Source organism: Nicotiana tomentosiformis, chromosome 2, assembly GCF_000390325.3.
Source record: "Nicotiana tomentosiformis chromosome 2, ASM39032v3, whole genome shotgun sequence".
Taxonomy (NCBI): domain Eukaryota; kingdom Viridiplantae; phylum Streptophyta; class Magnoliopsida; order Solanales; family Solanaceae; genus Nicotiana; species Nicotiana tomentosiformis.
In genome coordinates, this window is record NC_090813.1 from 186,675,485 (window position 1) to 186,702,395 (window position 26,911).

Here is a 26,911-nt window from a genome sequence, read left to right on the forward strand (position 1 = left end):
AAACGTTGGGCCTCCTCTAGGAGAAGAGAAACATCACCAATGTCGGAGGCATCATCGAATCCAGTAAAGCAATCCCGAAAAGGGTCCCCTACACTAGAACCTCCTCCCATATCGGGGGTCTTCAATTCTCGAGCCTCCTTTAACGCCTCCTCAAAAAAGGTTGGAAGAGAAGGAAAATGACCTACTGTCATGGTCCCAAGCGAATCGCTCGGGATGCTCTGATCGAGACTCGGGGTACTGGAATCAACCCCGACCGGTACAGCCACCATCGGCTCAGAAGCTCTGGCGACCTCGATAACTTTTGCAGATTGGATCACCAAAGTCGAGGCATCATCTTTTTCTTCTTCTTCTTCTTCTTCTCTCAGTCATTGGACTGAGTCCATCGAAAGAGCAATTGCCTTCCTCCTCACCCTTCGAGTTTTGGGCTTGGGGTCATCTGGCCGAGAGGCAGCTTTTCGCTTCTTATCTTTCCCTGGTTCCGGGACCGGGGACTTGGTTCCTTCTTCACCACTCGAAGGCCTCAAAACGGCATCCTTGGTTACACATGCATGAAAGGAAATCGGTGACGAATGGAGCATAAAAAATATTTCAAAGAACACAAGAAGTAACCCTTACCATGATTCTTGGCCTCCCATCTACCTTTTGCCAAATCACGCCAAGCGCGTTCGGCATAAGAGGAAGTCGAGGCTAACTTCCGAACCCAATCCTCGAGGTCGGGTACCGCTTGTGGAATCCAAGGGGCAGCTGTATATCGTAGAAAGACATCAAATAAAATTGGAAAAAGATACGAAAAGCAACATCTTTTGAAACCCACTTACAGTCGAAATTTCATTCCTCGGGGAACGACATCTTCTCTTCTGGAATAAGGTCACGGGTCCTCACTCAAATATAACACCATCTAACCCCAATCCTTGTCTTCATCAATGCTCGACATCAAAGCCTTCGATGCCCGACGATGAAGCCTGGTTAGTCCTCAGAAGATTTGAGGTCGATACAGTCGTATGAGGTGATTCAGGGAAAATTCTAGCCCCCTGGCCTTGTTGGAGAAGAAGCGAAGTAAGGTTACTATATGCCATAGAGAGGGATGAATTTGACCAAGGGTGACCTAATATCTCTTGCAAAAATCGATGATCACCGGGTCGACGGGACCCAACTGAAGGGGTAAGTGTAAACACTTAAAAAATCCTCCACATTGGTGATGACACTCTCTTCGGGGGAGGGAGTTTGCAACACAACCTCGGAACCCCATTTGTAGTCTTTCCTCACAGCCTCGAGATGATCCTCCATTATCGAGCACATGTACATCGACACATGTTCACATCGACTCGGAACAGATGAAGGATTCCCAACCTTAAAATCGATATTCAAAGTACACGGGCCGGGAACATACTCATAGGTAGGCGGCTCCACCGGCGCCATGTCGCCGGACGACCGTGAAGAAGAAGCTTTCTCCTTCTGAGGTCAGTTTTCGAAGTTTTGGCCATTGATATAAGAGAAAGAAAGGCAAAGGAAGATGAAAAATTGATGTTGATGGCTCTGCAAGCGGCGGAATAGAGAGAAAGGGTAAGACAATTTGGAAGAGTGAAAGATGTAAAAGTGGTAAATGTTAGATGGATGGGTTATCTATAGGCTTGCATCGTGATGGTTCAATATCAGAGGTGGCCGACTACCATCTGACATGCATTAAATACCTTGAAAAGACTAAATCGATGGGGCAGCTATCACATACGCCATGATCAAGCCCTGTGAAAATGTCAGCTTATAACCCGATCGAACTGTCGAAGATCATATTGATTCTCACCACATCCTTCCTGAGAAACGAGGGGACTATCTGTATACGGTCGAAATAGATTTCGGCCTTCCTACGTCCGATCGAGTTCGAATGGTAAGCAACCGGAGTGAGATTTTGGGATGAGTTCCGAAGGCAGTACAAACGAGCCTCGAGTCCGAAGGCTGATCGAGGAGTCGATTCGATACTTTTATCGAGCCCATGACCAAATCGATTCGCAAGGCATTGCTTCGAGGTCAGAAATGTGCTACGCCCACCCCGGAGGTCGAACTCAAGCCAAAACCGAGGGTTCGACCCAATAACGAGTCTGAACCAGTGTCGGGCTCACGACAAGAGCCATTACAAACGCACTAAGAGAGAGAATCTTGGCGGGAATCGATGAAGAGACAATTCATCATCGGTCCTCCACTATATGCTTTATTTTATTATAAATGAAGTAGGATTCCTCTATTATAAAGGGGGGTCCTTGTAAGCAGCAGACAAGAGAGAATATATCGTAACAAAAGATCACTTCTCATATTGAAAGATATCTCTGCATGCTTGTTTATTTTTACCTTATTCATTCTTTTGCTCACTATTCCTATTCTCATAGCCAAAAACACTCATATTTCTATTTCTCTATACGATTTGTATCAAATTGTATCGCATATCCTTAGAACCATACACAAATTTAACGTTATCTAATTTTTCGGATAAACAGCTAGCATGAGTAAAATTTTGGTGGATAAATTTTAATCGCTTTAGATTTTCTATTCTCTCGAACTTTACGAGCATGGAAAAATCATCAAAGACCATGGAAGAAGATAAATTACGTGTCAAATTTCACAGAGAGAAGACTAACATTGCCCCTGGGTATCTTTTTCTCGGTTCTTATTACCTACAAAGAATCAAGAACATTAGATAACCAAGATTCTCAAAAATACAATATCTGATCTTGCTTGGAGGATAGTACAAACTTTCGAAAAATTGACGTGTTGATACGCAATCAAAAATGATGTGACTAACTGTCCAGAGTATATCAAGACTAAAGTGTACATTGGATTTATTAGTCATAAATATGATCATATAATTTGATTGGCATGATTACTGTAATATTTGAAGATTGTAGTACTTCATATGTCAACACTTTAAGATCGGAGCTTATAAAATTTCATGGCAATGAATGCTTACATGTATCCCTATGGAATTATGATGGTAAGCACCAATATTTTCATGAATTCCTTTCTCTTAAAGCTTATTTAAAGTGAAAATACTTGAAAGGTTCAGAAGAAACTAAATACAAGTATTATGCTCCAATTCCTAAAGCTACTCATGCAGGAACTTGAGGAAATTTTCAAGATACATTGAGTTGACTTTTAAAATATTACTAGAGTATCAAAGCCAAGCATATAATCAGAAAAAAATATCATGAAGCTCCACTATTTGATGTAAATAAAGATGAAATACTACATTAAAAGTGTTTGCAATATGTGTCCCTGAGAATTGCCTTGTCCATTAGATCAAATTTTAAAGGTATAATATCTAAAGGGACTGGGACATGAAACTTTCTGATGATATCTAAAGGAGATCTCTCTGTCTCTCTCGAGAGAGAAACTTTATGAAGTCACAATTTGTGACTCAACTCTTGCCATGTCAAAGCTAAAGTTGGTGATAAAGCATGTGATGAAAAACACAAGAATTCTTTAGCGTGATATCGTCAAAGTAAATACTTTATGTTATGGTACAACGAAAATAAATTTTACAATGTAGTTACTGAAAATAAATACTCGTAGTATGCCCAATATGCTGATTTCTCCAAAGTATTAGATGTACAGTAACTCAATGCATCTACAGTACTTTTACAGGCATAAGGAAGCAAGTCTCCTCGTTCTAGTTGAACTCAAGGAAATTGGATAAAATAACTCTCCCAAATAAATTAACTTCCTTGGAATGAGGGAGTAGATTTGCACAAGAAATATTTTGAATTACTAAGCAGGTTTCAGCTTCTTTATGGAATATTCAAAGGGGATAACTCAAACAAAAAAAAATGAAGGTCCAACTTAAGTCTGTATTAAGGACGCGAGTGTCCATAACCTAGACTAAAAGAATTCCAAATGTGAGTTCTAATTTTTATTTGGAATCGTACTAGTCTTCCTACTAGGTGAAAAATTTATCTTTAACTATTGGAGGTGTTCAAGAAAAATTATATTAATTTGCTTGTTGGACCGAGATAAAATCCGATTAAAATGCATACTTCAAGCCTTGTTTCGAGGGTTCAAAAATCTACATCCAACAAGTCTTGAATATGGGATATTGTAAGCATTTAAATTTTATCGGATTTAAATACATAAAATAATATGGACCATATTAAATTCATAACATTAGTCCGAACAAATATTATGACTAGTAAATTGGGTTAATTATATATGTGTTGGGCTAGTCCATTTAAGTAGACTACAAATTAAATGATAAGCCCATTTTATTAGCCCAAGGTCCAAATAACTATTAGCCTATCTTAAAGCCCAATCTCATGCTATGTGTCAAGTGATGTGGCCATCCAAGTCAAAAGAACGAGCCAATAAAATCATGTCACGTGTTAAATGGTATAGCAATCCAAGCCAAATAAATGAGCCAATGAATTCATGCCATGTGTCAAGAAAGGGATACCAAGTCAAATCAACAACCAGTAGTGTTATGCAAAATTGTCTAGATGGTATTGGTCAGTTCAAATGGACCAATCGAATCGCGGAGCCACACCACTCACTACAACTGTAAATAGATGTCTTCATAAAGGTAGAAGACACCATAAGTGATAACAAGAAATAAGCAGAGAGCTCGTGGATCAAGCATCGCAGATTTCTCTACAAGCTACAAGTTCAAGTTCAAGATTGAGAACGAAGACAAATTAAATACCAAGGCGTTCAAGATCAAATTACTTGTTCGTGATCAAATCCAAATTCAAGTTCAAGAAGGAGATTCGAGACCAAACTTTACAAGCCCTTGAATCAAAATCAAAATCAAAATCAAGCTCATCAAGATAGTTTATATTCTTGAAAAATCAGAGGAGTACTATAGAGGTTGTAACACTCATTATTTATTGAAATCAAATACTATATTTGTTACACAATTTTTTCAGTCTTGATTATTTATTTGTCTCGACGCAAAAATTTGTTATTACAAACACACTACTTTAAACCCCTCTAGCCTCGCGTGTACTTCAAACGCACGAAGTGGATGACACATCATCATCCACATCATATTTTTTTATGACAATTATTATTATTTTCACTTTAATTTCAACAATTTAAATTTTTGTTCTCTTTTTTCACTATTCTTCCCCATCCTGACCACTTACCTTCATTTTTTCAGTAGAAACAACAGGATTTTTTTGCCTTTACCAATGATATAATCGCCATGGACAACTAAAAACCACCGTTCTCCAACTTTTCATCGTCCACATCTCACTTTCAAAGATTTTTGTCCAACGCCGCCACCCACTACTTCAATTTTATCATATGAACCACCTTGAACTCCTTTCCTCCATTGATATATGCCAATGCACCACCACTGAAATTCCTTAATATCCTCATATGTCCATACATTTTTATACTGTACACCTACCTAACCCCAAAAGACCTTCATCAACTACTTTTCACCCTCCAAAATCACCGCATCTCCATGGTAAACTGCCCAAAAAAATTGTTCTTCAGCTTCTCTCCATCAAATAAAAATTCACCATTATATATGGTCCACCACTTGAAAATGTATTAATCCTGAAACGATTGTTGCCCAAAACAGATTCAACACTGCAATGGCCATAGATCTAAATCATCTGAGAAACACGAGTTTGTGGGGGGTGGGGTGAACGAGGAAGGCATAAGGGAGAAAGAGAAAAGAAATGGAGGAGGGGTGGGCAAAAGAAGAAAGAGGAGACCCATTTTATTTTTTTTAATTATTTTTTGTCTTTTACTTTTCCTTTTTATTTTTTCTACTTATTTTAATTATTTTTAGTCTAAGTTTTAATGTTTACACTTGTTGTTGTATGCGTGAAGTCCAACTTCGTCATTAAGTTGCCACATATGTTTGGTCAACGGTCAGAGAGATTTAAAGTAGTGTGTTTTAACAACTAGGAGTGTTTGGATGAAACTAAGTAGAGTATCAGGACCGGGATGATAAAATGGGTCAAGTAGAAGTATTTATTAGGCTATTCTGCCATATATAATATATATAATATGTGTTTAATACATATATATACAAAATATATATATTATCGGCTATTTTTTTTAACGTCTAAAATATATTTTTTCTTAAGTATAAAAGGGCAGCCCGATTCACTAAGCTCCCGCTATGCGCGAGGTTCGGGGAAGGGTCAGACCACAAGGGTCTATTGTTCACACCTTACTCTACATTTTTGCAATAAGTTGTTTTCACGGCTTGAACCCGTGACCGCCTGGTCACGTGACAACATATTTTTATTAAGTATATTAATATTATTAAGCACAGTTCTTAAAGTTGAAAATTATTGGGTTTATGCAAGTTGTATACATCCGTTGAATATATAATATAAGCCTATAATATAATATTGATAGCTTTAGAATTCTCAAATTCCAACTTCTTCATTTTTTGGATGATTAAAGACTATTTTTTGGATGATTAAAGACTATTTACTTATTGCACCATTATAATTTTCTGAAGTAGTCCTATTCGTAATCTTTTTCTATCAACATACTAAATCCAGATTTCATAATTAAATTTAAGTTTTATGTTCGATTGCTTTCCATTCGTGTTCGTATTTGCAATTCTTCGTTTTTATTCAAGAAAAATGCAATCGTGTATTTAGAGTTGGTACTTTAGGTTGAAGGTTATTTTTGTTAACAAACAATTCATTAAACGGACAATATCATTAGAGGTGACCATTTACGAACAATTGTAAAAAAATGAGGACAATTTTTAAGTACCGGCACGTAAACAGACTATTTGTGCAAATCAGCCCCTCAAAGTGGCTATCTGTGCAAATTTCTCGATCAGAAGTTGTATTAATTGGGCCAGCCTAAAACAGCCCATATCAGCAACGGGTTTGTTAAAAAAGCGGGAGACAATTTCCTCAATATCACAGAGCGCCAAAATTCGAACTTTATACCGCCAAATTCTTTACTCAGCACCGTCTGTATATATAGTAACACACACACACACACAAAAGCTAGGTTATTTATTTCCCGCGAAATTCTCATTTTCAGTTCTTTACTCAGCTGAAAAAGATTTGCAGACTGAAGCTTTGAGTGAATTTCAAGAATGGCAGCGGAGACTCAAAGCATTTCTCGGTTACTAAACCCATTGGCATTTCATATTCAGAAATTGGGTCTTGAACTCAAATGCCCTCTTTGGTAATTTTTCTTTTTCTCCTTAACTCAATATTCTTTAATTTGATTTGGGTCTTTTTTTTTTTTTTTGTTAGAGACTTGTAGATCCTTTAGTTTTAAAGAATTAATTTATCTAAAAAGATTAAAAAAAATTATGGAAATAAAATGGACTCAATAGAGGATTTCTTTTTGGTTAGAGATTCGCATGTCATTGTATGAGAAGCAACATAAGAGAGAATTTAGTTTTAGTGAACCTCTAATTTGTTTAAAAGATAATTTTTTTATCGAATTAGAAGGACCCAACTTTAAAGGACTAAAATTTTTACTGAATAAAATATACCCTATAGAGGAAATGGAATTAGAAGATTCAGATAGTTGGTCTCAACTAGTTTGCATTAGGGCATTTCTTGGTTAGAGATTCATATTGCATTGTATGGTATTTGTAAGATTAGAAAAAAAATCTTAGTTTACTCAAAAGATAATTTTTTATGGAATAAAATTACCCCAACTGTAAAATATCAAATATTTTATCGAATAAAATGGACTCAATGGGCGCAAAAGATTCATAGAGTTGGATATAGGATTTGAATTTTAAGCATGGGGCGGATCCGACCCTTTGGTCTTAGGTTCAACTGAACTTAGTACTTTAGTTGCGGAATATATATTTATGTATAAAAATTCATTAAAATGATAACAAATAAGTAGGTACAAACTTATACTTTTAAATTATACAATGATTTCAATATTAAAAGCCTTAAATGTTGAATCCATAGAGTTTAAATCTTGGATATACTTTAAGGGATTGGACCATTTGTGTTATTAAGTTCGAATTTAATACTTGTAAATATTTATGTAGAATATTTACACATAGTTTCTTATGATTTTGCAGCTTAAACTTGCTGAATAAACCTATGTTGCTTCCATGCGATCATATTTTCTGCAAGTAAGTTATCATTTTGGGTTTCTTTGAAATTGGTTTCTCTGTGATATTTGCTTGTATGCTTACTTTAGGCTTTGAATATTGTTATCCAAAGATTTTTTTTTAAAATTTAATCTTTTTGTGCAGCCTCTGTGTTCCAAGGTCTACCCAAGTTCAATGTGAATGCCCTGTATGCAAACATCAATATGTTAATCAAGGTACTATTACATGGTTTTAATACATTGTTTTTGCTGTTTAATAAACAAATTCTGAAATTGGCCGCAAAACTAATTTGTTTGTAGGAAGATACACATTAGAAAGAACATTAATTCCCTCAAATGTTACTGCTTAAATGGTAGCAGTTCATAAGTAAATATATGTAGGGAAATACACGTTAGTTCCTTAAGCTTTAGATGAGGTTATATATATATATATATATATATATATATATATATATATATATTATGAGTCGAGCTTAATGGAAGAAGTGAGTATTCATATCACCTACCTCACTTATTTGGGATTGAGGCGCAATATTTGTTGAATGAATCATGATTTTACAATATGAAAAGATAAGATCTTTTCTGTTTATAATGTGTCTTAGATTTTGTGAGGGAAATAATTGATGTTTTGCCTTTACTGGAATGGTGCAGAAATAAGGGCAGTGCCTCATGTGGAGAGTATGATAGCCATATTTAGAAGCTTAGATGCTACTTTCAATGCTAAAGTCTTTCAATTCAAATCTCCTGGTAAATATATCTTAACCTGTATATCAAATTTTCTGTTCTTTTTTCTTGCTAGTAAAGTACAGTACTACTCACACAAAAAATTTGGTTTAATGCACCAGATGCTGGATGGTCATCGGAACAATATCCTATTTCTGTTAATCTTGATGATAAATCAAGAAATGAACAAACTGTCAAAGCCATAGTAAGCAGCAATGATCCAAACAAGGAAATTAATAGGTGCAATGGACATGGAATTCCTTGGAATGGTGTGAGTCATTTGAGTCTTTTGCCTTCTTCTGACAGAAAGGCAGACTTGAAAAATGAAAGGAATATTGCAGAGGAAATAGATTTGAATCAATTGCAACAACAATCACCAGGCAGCTCTCATTCATCTGATAACAACAAAGATATAGTTAAAGAGACAAGTGAACTGAGAGTAAGAAATAATGTAAGTTTCATAATTTGCTACTATAATTTAGTATTATATTTCTCGAAAAGTATAGTAATATCGAGTTGTTTTCACCTTGTTATGTCATTGGCATCATTCTTTGCAAATGGAACAGTAAGTGCCTGCTAAGTGCTAACTAAAGTTTTTACTATTTTTGGGGTTGCCCATTACTTGCCAGAGATTAGCCTTAAATTAGAAATAATTTCCTGTATAAAAGAAGCACATCCTTCCAATTAAAGTACCTAATCATATGAACAATTTCTCCAGCTATATAGCAATATTTATGCTTGAATAAGTCCAGGAAGTATAGTAGCTAGTTATCTATGATATCATGGTGGCAGACTATCGAGATGGATGTGTACTGTTTCCATGATTATACGCAACAAAAGAAATAATTTTTTTGAATATATTTGCTTGTTTTCAGGATATAAAAAGCCATACTGCGAAGATGTCCGTAGAAGATAGCTCACACGTGGTTGAAGGTCTAGTGCACCACACAATTAAGCATGAACATGTGTTTGAGGAAAGAGACTTGAAGAGACAAAAGAAATTAAGCTATGAATTGTCAGAGACGGTCTTGCAAAGTCATGCTATTACCAACTCTGACCGCTCTTTGGCATGTAAATTGAGTGAATCTTCTTTGGTTGCTCAGCCAAAAGCAGTTTCAGATCAACATCTTCCGAAAGGAAGTGTTTGTGCTTTCTGCCACACATCTAAGATAACAGAGGTCAGTTATCTGCTTTATACTATTTTAAAGGGCAAATTTGAACATATTTAGACATGTTTATTCTATTGATATAATCATTTCATATTTGGCTACAATTAATACTTGCAGGGAACTGGACCAATGCTGCACTATGCAAATGGAAGGGAGGTGGTGGGAGATGTTACTTCACTTTCAAAAGCCATACCTGTGCACATGAAATGTATTGACTGGTATGCAATTCCACAATTTAGCTTGGATATTCCGATATCAGTAACTTTTAATAACAAGCTCATAAAGAAAGCTCTAATGTGTTAGATTATGTTTTGTTTTATCATTTGTGTTGGATGACATACTAATGGTAAACGACTTCAGAACCATTCTTGTTTTTTTCTAGCCTTATTGATGGTTATTTACATTGAAGGGCTTCTAGCCTTATTGATGGATTTACATTGAACTGGGGAAGTTTTATACTTGCCAGCTTGAAACTGTTGAGTTAGAACTTGGAAATATATTGCCCTCTATTTGTAATGACTGAATCTCTCTTTTGCTTATGGGGCTAGTTCTTTTAAGTGAAAGTACAACAACAACAACCCCCCAGTATAATCCCACTAGTGGGGTCTGGGGAGGGTAGTGTGTACGCAAATCTTACCCCTAACCTAGGGTAGAAAGGTTGTTTTCGATAGACCCTTGGCTGCCTCCCTCCAAGAACTCCCCACCTTGCTCTTGGGGTGACTCGAACTCACAACCTCTTGGTTGGAAGTGGAGGGTGCTCACCACTAGAGCAACCCACTCTTGTCTTTTAAGTGAAAGTAGAACTCAAATAATCCAAAGGTTTGGGTTCATGCTTATTTGGAACCAAGTAGGCAACATCTGTATATTTGACATTATACTAGATTTATTGTTAGTGTTCACCTGAGCTCTTCCACATTTACTTAGTTCTGCCCTAATTGTATTGCCTTCTTTTACAGCTAGCAACATTTTTATTTATTATTATTTGGGGTTCTGCAGTATTTAACTAGTCCATTTTACTATTTAATTCCATTTTGTAGGGCACCTCAAGTATATTATGATGGAGATACCTTGAGAAATTTGGAGGCTGAATTGGCAAGAGCTGCAAAACTCAAGTGTAGTGGCTGTGGCCTAAAGGGTGCAGCACTTGGCTGCCTCATGAAGTCATGCCGCAGGAGTTATCATATGCCTTGTGCATTTGAAATCCAAGACTGCCGATGGGATTGTGTAAGTAGAGCAATATAATGCATCCAGTCAATGATTTTACCAATCTGAGATCTATAAAGATTGTTCTTTTCCTTCTCTCCCTCAATGTCTGCATCTTTAATTGCAGGACAACTTTGTAATGCTCTGCCCGAGTCATAAATCTGTCAAATTTCCTAGTGAGAAGTCAAAGTCTAGGAAGCGTGCCAGTATGGAAGCATGTCCAGAATCTGCTCCCATGTAAGAACTATATGTTATGGAAGTCCCATATTATTCCCTGCATTTCAATTTATGTGTCTTCCTTTCCTTTTTTAGTTTTTAAAAAAATGCCTCTTTTTATATTTAGTAACTCTTTAACTCCAACATTCCACACGGCATATTTAAGACTACAAGATTCAAGGACATTTAGGTACATTTAGAGGTGGCAAAATGGTTAAAAGAAAACAATTATCCACACATATTATCCATTAAAAATTGGGTTGGATAATGAATTTTTTAAAAATGAGTCGAATATGGATAACTATATTATCCATTTAGAAAATTATTAATCAAATGGATAACCAATGGATAATTAACGTGTTTAACTTTTACATTTGTAAAGCCTCAAATTAGGGGTTCCTCAAGTTTGGAAGATTAGGAATTCTCCCAAAAGTGATTATATATTCAAGAAGTCATGTATAATATGGATATTCATATTATCCGCTGGATAACCCGTATTTATCTGTCTCAAATACGGGTCTGTTTTTTGAAATACCCATTTGACCCACTCATATTCGACCCGACCAGTTTGTTTGCCACCCCTAAGTACATTATACACATCTTTACTTAAAGACCACATGATTTAAAAGTCTTCCTTTTCTTAATTTCATGTCCAGTCAAACTAAGACACAAATTGAAACTGAGTAAGTATTTTTTATCACTTAGTGATCACGCCCAACTCTAGTCCTAAAAAGGATAAACGGTCGCTGTAAATATAATCCGGTCTAAGAGTCCGGAGTCGAATCCCACAGAGAACTAAGGTTTTGCCACAAATAGACAAATTCAAAGGTTAAATTATATTAAAACATAATAAGAATTCATCCTCCAAGAGGTTCCATCAAAACCCTAGATAACAAATTAGCTATTTATAATAGTATGCATAACTATAATACTAGAATTCATAAGCAATAATGGAAATAGGAAGAAGGAAGTGAAAAACTCGTAGAAGAATTCTCTGTCTTGCTCCTAGTGTGTTCTTGCCTCTTTAGGTCTAAAGTGTGTCAAAAGTATGTCAAAAGTACTCAAAATACCGTTTTTCCATGTATATATACCAAGTAGGGTCGGGCCCAAATAATTATACCTTCTCCTATGCGAAAAAGGACACTTTTCCAGGTCAGGACGTCCGCGGCTGCGGATTCAACTGCGGATTTGGCCGCGGATTTTGGCCAGTTTCTAACTCACATCCGCGGCCAGTGCGCGGCCGCGCATTTGTCGCGCATTTTTCACCCTGTTCCATTTAGAATTTGGAAAAACGTAAAACATGAAAGTTGGAGCCCTTTGAATTAGCTTTCCAACCATATATTGTGGAGCTCAAATGGAGTTTTGAGCGAAAAGTTATGTGCATTTTACTAGACAGTGCGCAATATGCCTACTCGATTCTTCGCTCGTTTTTAACTATCATCCGTTGATCCCCGAACACGATCCCGGCTTAATTCCTTGGGCTTTTACTCAGATTTCAAAGCTCCAAATCACTTGAATTCATTCCATAACATCTACATAGCTCGGAATCACTCCTACAATACATAAAACACATAATTAGTGCAAAACACTATCGATTAGAGTTCAAACTCAATTAAAGTGCAGTAAATTAGAGTGTAATAAGTGACTAAAACACGTAATTATAGGTTATTATTACTTAGCTTAAATGAAGGCACTTTAAACAATGATAAAAGATCCTCTTGAATCATATTAAAATCTCTATTTCAAATGACATAGAATACACAATTCCCTCCCTGTCCCAGGCCCCATGGTTTAAAGCTTGTAAGATAAACACATGATTTTTCCTCAATTGGAATGTTAAATTTGTATGCAGAACATCTGAGCGATTGAATTTTTGGGCAACATCATCAGATGGACCCAAAGAATGGGTTCTATGTGGATCTGCTCTATCCTCAGAAGAGAAGGTTGGTCTCCTTCCTATAGTAAGAATGTATTCTGCTAGTTTCTTTCATATGCATGCACAGTACAATGCATATATTTTATGACTGCTTGATCAGTTTTTAAATATCATGGATCAAATCACCAGCACAATGTCATTTTATAGGCCATTGTCGCCAGTAGCAAGTTACCAAGCAAAACCAACTTATCTATTTAGCTCTTTGTCATTTGTACATATAAGCAGACAACTTAGTTTGTTTATTCCCCAAATGGTTTGACTTGATTTCTGTCAGTGTTAGTTTATTTTGTCTGTTAACTTTCACACCTCCACAGCTGAATTAGCTATTTATTTTGTCTATTTGTTGCATTTTGGTGGAGTAAATTAATCCAATAAGTGTAGCTCTTTTAGTTTGTGAATTTGTTGGTTGAATTGTTTTACTTCCATCAATATCGGTTAATTGTAATTGGTTCTTCTGATCTTATTTCAGTATATGATGGTCAAGTTTGCTAACATGTGCGGCGCAACTGTGTGCAAGACTTGGAACCCAAATGTCACCCATGTCATTGCAGCAACAGATGAAAAGGGTGCATGCACCAGAACACTGAAAGTTCTCATGGCAATTTTGGGTGGAAAATGGATCCTAACAATTGATTGTAAGCTCTTTCTTCTTTTTGTCTTACATGGTTAAGTTAGCTTATTTGTTCATCTGGTTCTCCATTATGGGAGAGGCATGTAAAATTGCCTAAGAAGTAGGCTATGCAATTAAGTAAATTAAGTTTGCAATTAAGTAAACTAAGCTAGTATATTTTTATAGGCATGTAAATAAATAAATTTCGCACGACAACATAAGAACAAGAGTATCTGGTACTTGGAGGATTAGAGAGGAGGAGAGAGGAATGCTATGGTATCAAGATTGGAGCTAGGAGCTTGGGTACATGTTCGTCCGAATCTAGTAGCTTTTGCTCAAACAGTGTATTTGTGTTGAGAAATTTATTAAATATGTATAGATATTAAATTTAGAACCCAATTATTGGTACTGAAAATTGTTTTTTGAAATCCAAAACTTCGCCTCTGTATGGTATATGTTGGAGTTATGCACATTCCAAAGACTCGTAAGAGAATTAAGATATCAAAATGGTGCTCTATAGTATGAGCATGGCACTTTATTGGAACTATGCTGCTTGGTTTGGAGCAATACTATAACTCGCAAAAGTGAAGTGGTTATTTTTTCTGTAGATTCTGTGTCCTATCATGGTTAGCAAGATAAATAATAAGCTTAAGTAGTTCTATAATTTTCTCTTACTGTGAAGAACATGCCTTTATAAATGAATCATCCCCCATGAATAGAGACAAGACTAGGACAATATACTTCAAACAATTGACCTATTAGCTCAGTTTAAATGATGCTAATACAACTTTGCTTATTTCCAGGGATAAAAGCCTGCATCGGAGCAAATTGTCCTGTGATTGAAGAACCTTATGAAGTTAGCCTGGACAATCATGGCTGTTTTGGTGGCCCTAAAGCTGGTAGGCTTAAGGCTTCATCCAATGTAAGTATTCATTTTTCTCCTATAGGGATAAAAATTGATGTAAGCATTTATATTTCTGCTGTAATAAGAAATGCATTTACAATGCTGCTTGTGAATATGCTTTATGGCTAAAATGGTCCCTTATGCTTGAAGGTAGGTTTATAGTAGTCCCTTAAGTATGCATTAAATATTTAATGAGCTTTGATTGTTAGATCTGATGGAAATTGTGAAAAAAGAAAATTAGCGGGAACTCACATTTATAGTTATAATTTTTGTAGTTTTTGCTTCTTTTTTTAAATATCTATTTCTAGAGTATAGTGCATTTTTTTAGGTGTAATTTTTGCTACTTTTGAAAATTTCTGGTGGCTAGTGCAATTTGTGTTGTATTTTTTTAGGATTTGATGGGATTTTCTTGATGTTTAAGGTTAAATTTTTTTTCTCTACAGTTTCCATCAAATCTGACAAAATATAAATTGTTAAATATTTGAAGGAGACCAAACATGTTCGGTGCATACTTAACTGACTACTTTGAATGTACCCCCAAACATAAGGAATCATTTTTGTCATTTCCTCGAAACATCTCTGCTGATTTTCTTAGTAACAAGGCTCATAATAAAATTATGGCACAGTAAAAAGATTCCTTGTTTCTTATGCAGGCACCTAAACTTTTTGATGGTTTCAAGTTTTATCTGAGTGGAGATTATGTAGCAGCTTACAAAAAGGACCTATTAGATCTAGTCGAAAAGGGTGGAGGTTCCATCATTCACAGTAAGGAACAGCTGATTTACCAGATAGGTTCTATGAAAGCAACTAACTCATCTTGTCTAGTTGTTTATAATCTTGATCCTCCACGCGGTTGCATGTCTGGCGAAGATAGCAATGTTTTGCTGCACAGACAAGCTGAGGCTGAAGATTTGGCCAAGCAAATTGGTTGTCAGGTCATTCAGCATACATGGATCCTGCAGTCTATTGCTGCATGTAAATTAGAACCTTTCTGCTGATATAGCATTGCAAGTTTCAATATAACAGTGAGCACTAGTTTATGTTTAGGAAGATCCCGCAAAGTAACTTTATTCATTTGACAGATGAGAGTAAACTGTCTTGTTGTTTGTATGAGGCTGTTATACATTTTTCTACAACTGAGCAATATACTGAATCTTAAAGGGAAAGGTTTTACTTCCAAGAGATGAAATGGAGTACTAGTAGCTCTCAAGAGATGAAACTTTGGAACCCTGGAAGTTACATATCCTTAGTGACAAAATTGAGAAAGGTTTTTTGACTAGGAGAGTTACATATTCTTTGGTTGTGGACTTGGTCAGCTAAGCAGATTCCAACGTCTTCTGCAACTCTTTATTTGTAATTGTGGTGTTCTGTCTAGTTTGTTAGTACTTCGGCTAATTCCTGAGGATACTTGTTACCTTTTGCCAACATAGGTACTAGGTAACTTTGTCAAAGTTATAAATAGAATGTTGCTAGAGGAACAAAAGAAAATTTTAAAAATAAGCTCAAGACTACATAAAAGGCATGATAATAGTATAAATGAGAGATATCGACATGATCCATATACAATTTTTGTGTTCTTGTTTCTTGGATATGCCAACCACTGTTGATAAATGCCAAGTAAGTTGCCCAACTTCCAAGCTTTTGTTGTAGGATTGTATGCAGTTTGCTAGTCCCAAGGCTTTTCATGTGATCACATAAAGGCTCCAAGTTAGAGATCGCCTATGTATCATGTCAATCCCTCGCGCATACAATGTTTTCTTTTTCTTTATATCTTTTGGAAATAAGAAAAAGAAAGATATTGTTCACCATCTCAAAAGAACGACTCTTATTGTTCATAGATGGTGGTAGTTTTTATATTATTTTAATTGTTATAATTGATTCTCGCACTTCGAATCACATCATTCCAAATTTGGAATGGAAGATTCTTGTTAGTCCATTTAAAAAGAATGTCAAATTCAATATGGCGTAACTCTTTAATTCCACCAACCCATAACATATATAAGACCACAATTTGAAAGCATTTTGATACATTACATACATCTTTAATTTAATACCACAAGATTCAAAAATCTTCTTTACTTTTTTCTTAAACTTTGTGCCCAATGAAACTAAGACTAATAAAATGAACTGAGTGAGCATAAGTTATGATCAAACGCTTACCATCATACAAAGGGACACCTTTATTTTTTAACAAAGCCTACCAAGCACAGCAGGCCCCATATTCAACCATGACCTTGACCTCGGCAATCCCTTCACCTTGGACTTGCCATAGGCAGGATGTTAGCATTACCCAACAATATATACATTAGATGCATAATGTTAGTAGCTCAAATGCTAATTAACAGAGGTTTAGACATCAGGAGTGCTACAAAGGCAGCTTTAAAGTCCATCTATAGGTCCTCATTTCTTCCAAGAATAACTCTTAAAAACACCATATATTAACAATACAAAAGGAAAATCCTGATATTTCTTTATCATGGATGTTGAAGCAGAGGACAAACCAGGCCCATCTGAATAATCTATGGGAGGGATACCGAAAATGTTAAAGCTGGTTTACTCAAGAATTTGATGTTCCAAACATCAAATAGAGAGCTTAATATCCTACCAAAAAGTTTGTGAACTGCATAAGATTATTCATCCAGTTTAGCACGCTTCGTTGGTGGTGTATTTGATGAGCTTGAAATATTTGTCTCAGGATTTTCAAGATCTTCTCTTTCTTGCTCTTTCTGCTTCTCCCCCACCTTTTGAGCTATATAATCTCCTGCTTCTTGAGGATTGCTTGGTGGCACTCCTGGATCATTTTTGTTTGAGGAGCGTTGAACTGCATCTGTCGACTGTGCAGAGGCATCCTCAGCTATGGATGATGAGGCCTTTACCAAGTCAATACTCGGAATCGACTTGCATTGCTTTTCAAACATCTCCTGGAGATATCGCCCTTGTTCTTCTATACGCAGCTGCAGATTTCTTTGAATCTGTAAAAGTTTGTGACAATAAAAACACGCATCACATATGATACCACGTAAGTTTCCTTAGATTCAATGACCGGGCAATTCATTCATCTATCAACATCATAGAGGTATAGAGTTCTTGACCATGAAAGAGTTGATTCCGAGCTAAAATTAAACAGTCAAGATCAATTATTTCAACAATAATCAAAGAAGAGAAGCACAGATCAACTACTTCTGTTGTTATTTTTTTTTATTTTAGGGGATCATCTATCGGAAACATCTTCTCTACCCTCAAGGTAGGGGTAAGGTCTGCGTACACACTACTCTCCCCAGACCCCCACTTGTGGGATTATACTTGGTTTGTTGTTGTTCTTTTTATTTTTTATTTTTAAGGAACTAATTCTCTATCGGAAACAATCTCTCTACCTTCACAAGGTAGGGGTAAGGCTGCGTACACACTAGCCTCCCCAGACCCCACTTGTGGGATTGCACTGGATTTGTTGTTGTTGTTAAGGAACTACGTCTGTTGTGAATTATACAGGAATCATATAGAGATATTCCAAAAGCTTCACCTTTAACTTCAGAAAGGGCAAAAGAAAAGCCATGCCATGCAACTATTTTATACCAAAAAGACAGCAGTTAGAAGCAATCTCCAACAAAATAATGCATGACAAGGAGTCTATATGCTCATATTATGGACGCAATTTCTTGCGGATGATGCAAACGGTGATGACCGATCAAACTGAAACTAGAACCACAAGAGGCGGATTCAGGAACTCAAGAGGACGGGCACACTATTATGAAGAACTAGATCTAGAATTTCTATTTGACGGATTTGATGTTAGGCCCTTACCATGAAGCCCATTACACATTTGAAATTATAGGTTCAAAATTATATTCTTTTTGCATTTTTGGTGAGTTTCACATATAGGTATTTATACTCCGTGTCGAAACAAGGGCGATTGGAGTGAGATTTGAACCACCGATTTCACTTGTAGAGGTGCACTATTCATTGCACCATAGGACACTTAGAGTTTGGGTGTACACATGTATATTCAAGTAGTTTTGAAGAAACATAGAATTTGCTATATATGGTCAAGGGAGAGGAGCATGGGTTCACGTGAAACCATACCCCATCACCTAGAAACACCCCTGCACAAGATCATGTTGCTAAGGCAAGAATTTATACCTCAAGTTGTTCATGCAGCTGTTTCTGAACTTCCATCTGTAACCGCAATGCTTCAGTGATCTCAATACCCCTGCATCGATACCCAAACACATCATATAACAAAGACAACACAAGAGTACAGATTACGGTTAGTTATGAGGGGAAAACTTCATAGCGATTCAAATAGAGCCCTTTAAGCCACCATGCCATTCTACTTAAAGGACCTGTTCTACATTACATGTGCACATAGAACTATTCCAGCTGTCTTACCTCCATTTATCAGAGCCCTAACTTAACTATTCCAATATTCTCCTTTCCCTTATCTTCCAATTTTGTTGACAACTTGAATAAAATCCTACTTTTAACAAGTAGATCCTTCAATAAAATTTCATATCACCATCATTTTCACCCTTTTTCTTTTTGGACTTACCTTATACATATACCAGACCAAATGGAATATCTATTTCTCCGAATAGGTTCATGCAAGGTTGTACCAATCTAGATAATAAAAATATTGAAGCCACTATATATCAATATGTGGTTTATGTTTTCCGTCTACAGCCATATGGCAAAAGCACCAAACTATCAACAAAGTCCATTATAAGCAACATCAATTAAGCATATTATGCCCCAAATATATGCCATTGGAAGTAGGTAATACACTCATTAGCTTGTGCACAAGAGAATATCAAATCTTATCCAAATTCCAAATGATGCATATCATTAAGCCAGAAAACGGAGGCAATGGACCCAGCTACTAACGTTTTCAAGTCCAGAGCTGACAAATCACCAATGGATGACTCTTTCTTCTCAGAGGACCCTGTTATGAGAAGGGGAAAAATAAAGGGGCTTCAGCAAACAATAATTTGAGTGAAAGGAAATATAAAAGCCTGACAAATATAGAGGATTATTAGCATTCTCCAAGCACCAATAATCTCTGATCACCAAAAGAGAACGTTAATATGTTAGGGACAAATCCATTTGGCTTTTTAGAAGAAGACAAACAAAAACTTGGGAGATTTCGGCAGTGGTGTTTGAAGTTTACTTGTTCCAGTTAAATAGTGCAAACTTTGACTAGTTTCTTATTATCTTGGCAATCATATATGAAGTTAATAATACCAGTTAAAGTGCCAAATTTTTACCAGTTTGCTATGTTACACCTTTCACACATGTATTATTTCACGTCCTTGACACGTCTCAAAAAAATAATTTCCTAAGATATGGGCAAATGCCGTGTCATATTAAAGTTACAGAGCAAAATTCCATGTTTCTTTTTCCTTTATTTGTTTATAGGAGAAAGGCACAAATTAAGAAACATTTAGTCAAAGCTATAAGCATATTATACAAAGAAAGCACTAAATATAAATCCCGAAATCTCAGATCCATTTCAGGAGGGGGGACGGAGGGACGGGGGGAGAGAGCAAGAAGGTCAATATTGTCAGTGTGGCTTTCTTGTTCAAGTAACATAAACCTAACATAGGTTTCATACGGTGAGATTCTGTGAACCATAGCTTGCATATTTAGCATGAACTAAAAACAAAACAAAAATGACTCCTATTTACACAAAAGGCAATCACCATACAAATGATAAATTGTTGATCTTTACTATCTAAAATCTTATCTTCATCATCTGCTACTATGCAAAAAAACAAGATTGAGGAGTGTCGGTGTATTCAACATATACTTTTATTAACCTCTTGTGATTCAGTGATGATATATGAAATAGCACCAAAAAAAAAACCAATAACTCCACATAACATAAAAAATAATGCACACATACACACACGAGAAAAAAACACAACTTTTTTCACTTATAAGAAAAGAAACTAAATTTTTTAATTACAAAAACAAAACAAAAATTAGACATCTACTGGCTCGAGTAACAAATACGCAGGTCCTAAAACTCAATTTTTTTTAACGACTATTGATAACAGAGACAAAATTAAGACACATGTAAAAAAAACACAAGGGAAAAAGAAATAGCTGCATACCCTCTGATGCTTCTGGTTTATATCTAGCTGTTCGATATTTCTGCATTATAAGAAATTGTATCAAAACTCCATCAGTTAAATAGTCAGCATGTCTATATGTGAAAGTATCTAACTTTGAAGGCAAAATGGCCTCGTAACCACTTAAACTTGTACCGATTTGCCATCCCGGTATATGAACTTAGGAGTTTTCCATTTTAACACTTTAACTCAATAAAGTGAGTAGTAATAAACATTCTATTGATGCGTGTTGCTCAATTGCGCTGATGTGTCATACACATCACATAAATGTCATTTATTCTTAATTTTTATTTAAAAGAACTCCAAAATCAACCCCCTTCCCCCTCGGCTTCTGTCACCCCCTTCTTCGTCCTCTCTAATATTCCGATTTCTTTCTCTTTCCCCGCCATAAACTGCGTTAGGCAGAATTGAGAGACTCACCATAACACATCTACAACCATTTTTCTTTTGCTTAAACAATATCAAGATTCTCTTTCAAAAAATTAATAGTCTCATAAAAGTTGTGGGCATGATTTGCACAAATCAAATAAAAAAGGGATATCGCCATGGCTATAAATCGTAAATCTAAAATTGCAGTCAGAAAGAAAAACGCCATAAATAGCTAGAGGGTGTGACTATAAGTATCCATTATTTTATACCCATGCCTTCTCTGAAAGATCCCAAATTAAATAAGGAAAATAAAATCCACCAATCTCAAAGACTCAAACCTCCAACTACTCCACTTTCCCAGCCGGCGAGGTTTGAAGTAGAAGATTGGGAAGAGGGGGTGATGACAAATTTGTGCTGGGAATATTGTGAAAGAAAAGGGGTGGGGTTGGGGCGTCGGGGGAGGGGGTGTTAGGAAGAAGAAAGAGTGGAGTGGAGGGGAATTGGGGATGGTTTTTTCTTTTTAACTTTTTCCTTTTTCATTAATAACTTATTATTAAATTATTTTTGCTTTAATTATTATTTTTAAAATCAAAACCATCACATTCACGCGCTTATTTACGGTGTTAGGCACGCACTTTTGCCACGTCAGTTATGTCATTGCCACATAAGCTTGGTCAATAGTTAGAGGTGTTTATTAGTATTCATTTTATAGAGTTAAGGTGTTAAAATGGGACAATCCTAAGTTTATATACTGGGATGGCAAATCGGTGCAAGTTTAAGTGGCTACGAGGCCATTTTGCCAACTTTGAAAATGCAAAGAGCAGAACAAACCTGCAAATGGCTTTTTATGTGATAGATGGTCAAACCTTCAACTTTCATTAACTTCAGCACACCCTTGGGAGTAGCTCCTGTATTTCAAAGTAGAATTATCGAGCTAGACAACACTCCAATACTTATTTAAGATGCAAAGTAAGGAGAGCAAAGTACTTTCACTTCCACCAAGTTTGTTGACTGCTTCCACAAATGCTTCATGAAGTTCTGGTGTCCAACGCATTCGTTGCTTCGATGAAGCACCACTTGCAGTGGATGATGCAGGAACAATGGCAGATGTTTCTACAGATGCAGTAGGAATTTGTTGCAATGGTTGGCATTGGTCTACTGGGAAATTTGAAGGTTGTTTTTGTTCCTGATATTGCATCTTTAATCACACAACAAAGAAATGTAAGAGCCGTCTCCTTTTAATTATTGAAAGGAGAGTAAGAAAACAAAAAGCAAATTAAGATGAATAAAAATCCAGCAGTTGGTATAGAACAAAACTGACCTTTGGCTCGGCATCAGCAATGCTAGTATCTACCATGATGTCGTTCCAGTTAGAAGTCAGAGCATCATCATCATTCATTACAAGGTCAGCCCATTCCGGCCAATCACTTTGTTTACTAAGATCCTCAGATGGGATGAGACAATCACCTGTATTGCTACAATCTAGTTGAGTGTTGTGGACGGGGGTATTTATCGAGTAATCGAGGTAATCAGGCAATGGCGCTGTACACCAGGGTTCATTATTTTCATTAAGATACTGGCTTGATGCTGCAGATTGAAGAACTCCGGAATTAGCTAATGGGATTAATGCTTCATTATTTGTTGACTGAGAAATGAAAGGTATAGGTGCAGAATGCTCTTCATGAGGCAGAACAGATGAAAAGTGAAGATTGGTGGAGAATCCTGAAGATAAGGACAACAAATGACCGACCACCCCACTGTTTGAAGGCAATGAAGAAAGGACAGCCCTCGGCAACATAGGATATTTGTCCTCCAAGTTTGCTGGAAGCATAGGTAATGAAGAATGAGGTCCTGATGCTCCAAAATTACTGAGTTGATGTGCACCCGCCCTCTGGACGGATAAAGTAGGACGCGCCTCCATAACCTTTTTAAAGAATACCAAACACAACTAAATTCACCTTAAAGAGAATCTTCTAGCATCTCTGTCACTTACGGAAAAGGCTGATCCCTGCATCAAAAGAAAGGAAATGGAAAACTTAGAGAGCTAATAAGCACAAAACGAAGCAGCATGCTAACAAGTTTCCTCAAAGATTGTTGACCATGGTACTTAGAAGTTAGAACTAGACTAAATCCTTAAGGTAAAAGGTATTGTTATTATTCTAAAGATTGGAAAAACCGAACGGATGATAGATCTGAATTAAAATGCATGAAAACGAATTACTAAAACTGAAAAAAAATGGTACAGGAGAAGATCAGTGTTCCCCCACTAGAATCAAATTTGACGGTGAAAAGTAGTTCATCAGTAGGAAACATTAAGCAAATGGTTGCATGATAGCTACAGGCTAAAACCAAAAAGATAGTTACAGTTTTCAAACATTTAACAAGCAAAATCGAGCATAATATATTGCTAAACAGCTGGCACCAACATGTAGAATATCTTATATAGCTATAGTCATTCTGTGAGTATGATACTCTTTATGAAACTTGATGCTTGTTTTCATTTTAGGTTTCTAACCACCCAAGAGAAACCCATTACTGTCATAATTTTTAAGACATAGCATGTCTCGAAAAATAACAATGAACTGCAGCATCATCGCTGATACAATGATCTGCCACAGGAATGCCAACAGAAAAGAAGTACTATGAATTATGAATTGTATGTTGACACTAATCCTTCTATAATATAGGACTGTTTTGAACCATGCAGGCGCATAGCCATTCATAGGAAGGTTAGAAAAAGAAGACCGATTCAACTCGAAGCATGCGTAGAGCTTGTGGTTTGGTAGAAAAAAGACTTATGCAAACATTCATCTAGTCCTCCTACAACTTGATAAGAGATTGACTAAATCACACAGTACAAGGAAAAAGCCCCAGTTCCTTCATAAAACATGTCTATTCAGGACGGGGAACCAGTGGCAGAGCCATAAATTCCTACAAGGGGATTCAAGAAAAATACTAAACTGTGACACCTAAGGTTCAGACCTGTGACCTAAAGATATTTTTGAACCCCCTTTACCACTAAGATAGAATCTTACCTTATGTCAAAGGGGATTCAACAGTTTATATATAATCAAGAAATTTGTTTTTCCCTATTTACGCTATATAATTTCTTAGCGAAGGGGATTCAACTGAAACCCCTCAGCACAAGATAGCTCCGCCCCTGCCAGCCACCTTTCTTCATCTGTTGCTTTTTGTTTGGTATGAAGTTGATATCAAAGTTCATTTAGCAGAAGAGAAATTACAACAACCTAAAGCTTCTGCCTTTACTTCAATGCCACAACCAAATAAACTGAATAAAAAAGTTCGCAGAATTTTAGACTATAAAGTCAAGATTAAAACTTTCAAATTTCAATCCAACAGCATAAAAAGATAATTAGATAATCGGAAACCAATTTAGCTGCTCAAATTAAATAAGACTAACAACTCAAAATTAAAATTTTTTTTTTTAAAAAAAGGAATAAAGCTACAGTAATGCATGGAAACATCATAATTCCTAGCTCGCATCAAATATATTTTGTTGAATAACAAATTAGATACCTAAAAATTTCGGATTATTTCAACGAAATTTAATGAAGATGAAGAAAAGGGTATAGGAAAAATTAATACCTAAAAATTCGAGGGTTCCGGTCGCTGGCGACTTTGAAAGGAAAATGAACGGCGACGACTGCAAGTTTTTTGATGGCTTTATTTTATTTGGGTTTTTCTTTGGCTGCTAATTTTGTACTTTTACTACAAAACTACAACAAAATACTGATTGTATAAATCTGTATGTAATGGCATAACATAATAAGAGTCCTATTCTAACCAAAAAAAAACAAAAAAACAAAAAAAAAAACAAATTAAAATTGAAACCAAGTTAGGAAAAGAATAAAGACATCTTCTTTCACTTGGTTTGTTTGGGTATTAATTTTTTTTTTAAAACCAGAAAAGATATTTAATTAATTAACTTCTTAAATTAACAACAAACGAGCCAGTAAAATCCCACAGTGAGATTTGGGGAGGGTACTGTGTACGCATACCTTGCCTTTACCCCGAGGGCTAGAGATGTTGTTTTCGATAGACCCTCGGCTTAAGAAAACGAAAACAGACAATATATCAGTACCATAAATAAAAACCCATTGAAGTAATAACAACATCACAAGAACCAGTAAATAGATGGAAAGCAGAAATAATAACCAGTAAATAAGTTCTGACACTATGAAAATAGAAAAGTAGTGTAAACACAACATTGACTACTAGTAGTATAAGACTAAATCCTATCAGCCTAGCCTCACACCGGTAGACTAAATATGCTCAACTACCTCCTAACCTACAACCCTAATGCTCGACCTTCATCGCTTCCTATCAAGTGCCATGTTCTCGGAAATCTGAAGCCTCGCCATATCCCGCTTGATCACCTCTCTCCAATACTTCTTCGGTCGCCCTCTACCTCTACTCGTACCCACCAACGCCAACCGCTCGCACCTCCTTACCGGGGCATCCAAACTTCTCCTTTGCACGCGCCCGAACCATTTGAGCATCGTTTCCCCCATTTTGTCATCAATGGGAGTCACGACCACCTTCTCCCGAATATTTTCATTCCTAATCTTATTCATCCTAGTGTGTCCGCACATCCACTTCAACATCCTCATTTATGCTACTATCATCTTTTGGATATGTGAATTCTTAACTTCTTAAATTATCTAATATATTTATCTTTCCTTACTCAACATAATTGATGAGTAATAAATTATTCGGTGAGGTTGGGGGTAAATAAAAAGCAAAGTAATAAATTATCCTTACTTGGTTTGTTTGGGTATTAATTTTTTTTTTAAAAAAAACAGAAAAGATATTTAATTAATTAACTTCTTAAATTATCTAATATATTTATTTATCATTACTCAACATAATTGATGAGTAATAAATTATTCGGTGAGGTTGGGGGTAAATAAAAAGCAAAGTGGGAAAATGACAGTGAGGGATCCCACTTTATAAAAGGCATGCAAATTGGATAATGAGTGGACAGCTTTATGTGTGCACGTGTGGAAAAAAAACTTTCATTATGAAATTTAATTAATGTTATAAATTCTCGTCGCTCAGCACTAGTCAACTTTTGGGGTGTACGAATAGTACCATGAAATTTAATTAATTTTATAAATTCTCGTCGCTCAGCACTAGTCAACTTTTGGGGTGTACGAATAGTACCATGAAATTTAATTAATTTTATAAATTTTCCTCATCCAGCACTAGTCAACTTTTGGAGTGTACGAATAGTACAGTAAAATTTAATTAATTTTATAAATTCTCCTCGTTTAGCACTAGTCAACTTTTGGGGTGTACGAATAATGCCTTAGGGGCCAACATGGCACTGACCGGCTAAGACTCCCGCGCGGTAAAGACGAACTGAGTCTGTATTTATTTATAAGAGGCACACTCATATCCTTTTGAGATTCATCTTTTTTCTGTTGTTTAGTGAACGATATGTAGTGTATGAAATTTTTATTATAATCCTAGTATTCACTTAGTTTATACTCATTTCGAATAATTTTATAAAATATTTGTTATTTTATACTAGTACAAATAACGGATAATTTTGTCTATCAAAACATGAACGATTGAAATTAATGA

General features: G+C 35.9%; 2 protein-coding genes across 2 annotated transcripts; one reads left to right on the forward strand and one right to left on the reverse strand.

Moving 5' to 3' along the window:
* The first annotated feature begins 6,953 nt into the window (after positions 1-6,953).
* Positions 6,954-16,184, forward strand: LOC104095287 (BRCA1-associated RING domain protein 1). Its single transcript, XM_009601377.4, has 13 exons — positions 6,954-7,152; positions 8,018-8,071; positions 8,195-8,265; positions 8,701-8,796; positions 8,895-9,223; positions 9,648-9,950; positions 10,059-10,159; positions 10,979-11,165; positions 11,272-11,381; positions 13,213-13,303; positions 13,766-13,931; positions 14,710-14,828; positions 15,464-16,184. The coding sequence occupies exons 1-13, from the start codon at positions 7,061-7,063 to the stop codon at positions 15,806-15,808; spliced, it is 2,064 nt and encodes a 687-aa protein (XP_009599672.1). The 5' UTR covers positions 6,954-7,060; the 3' UTR covers positions 15,809-16,184.
* Positions 16,185-17,096: 912 nt separating this feature from the next.
* Positions 17,097-25,119, reverse strand: LOC104095289 (protein PHOSPHATE STARVATION RESPONSE 1-like). The gene is made up of 8 exons (XM_009601378.4): positions 24,911-25,119; positions 22,626-23,312; positions 22,292-22,502; positions 22,136-22,212; positions 20,918-20,957; positions 19,689-19,746; positions 18,948-19,017; positions 17,097-17,782 (listed from the first exon to the last, which is right to left on the reverse strand). The coding sequence occupies exons 2-8, from the start codon at positions 23,223-23,225 to the stop codon at positions 17,441-17,443; spliced, it is 1,398 nt and encodes a 465-aa protein (XP_009599673.1). The 5' UTR covers positions 23,226-23,312; positions 24,911-25,119; the 3' UTR covers positions 17,097-17,440.
* Between the last annotated feature and the right edge of the window lie 1,792 nt (positions 25,120-26,911).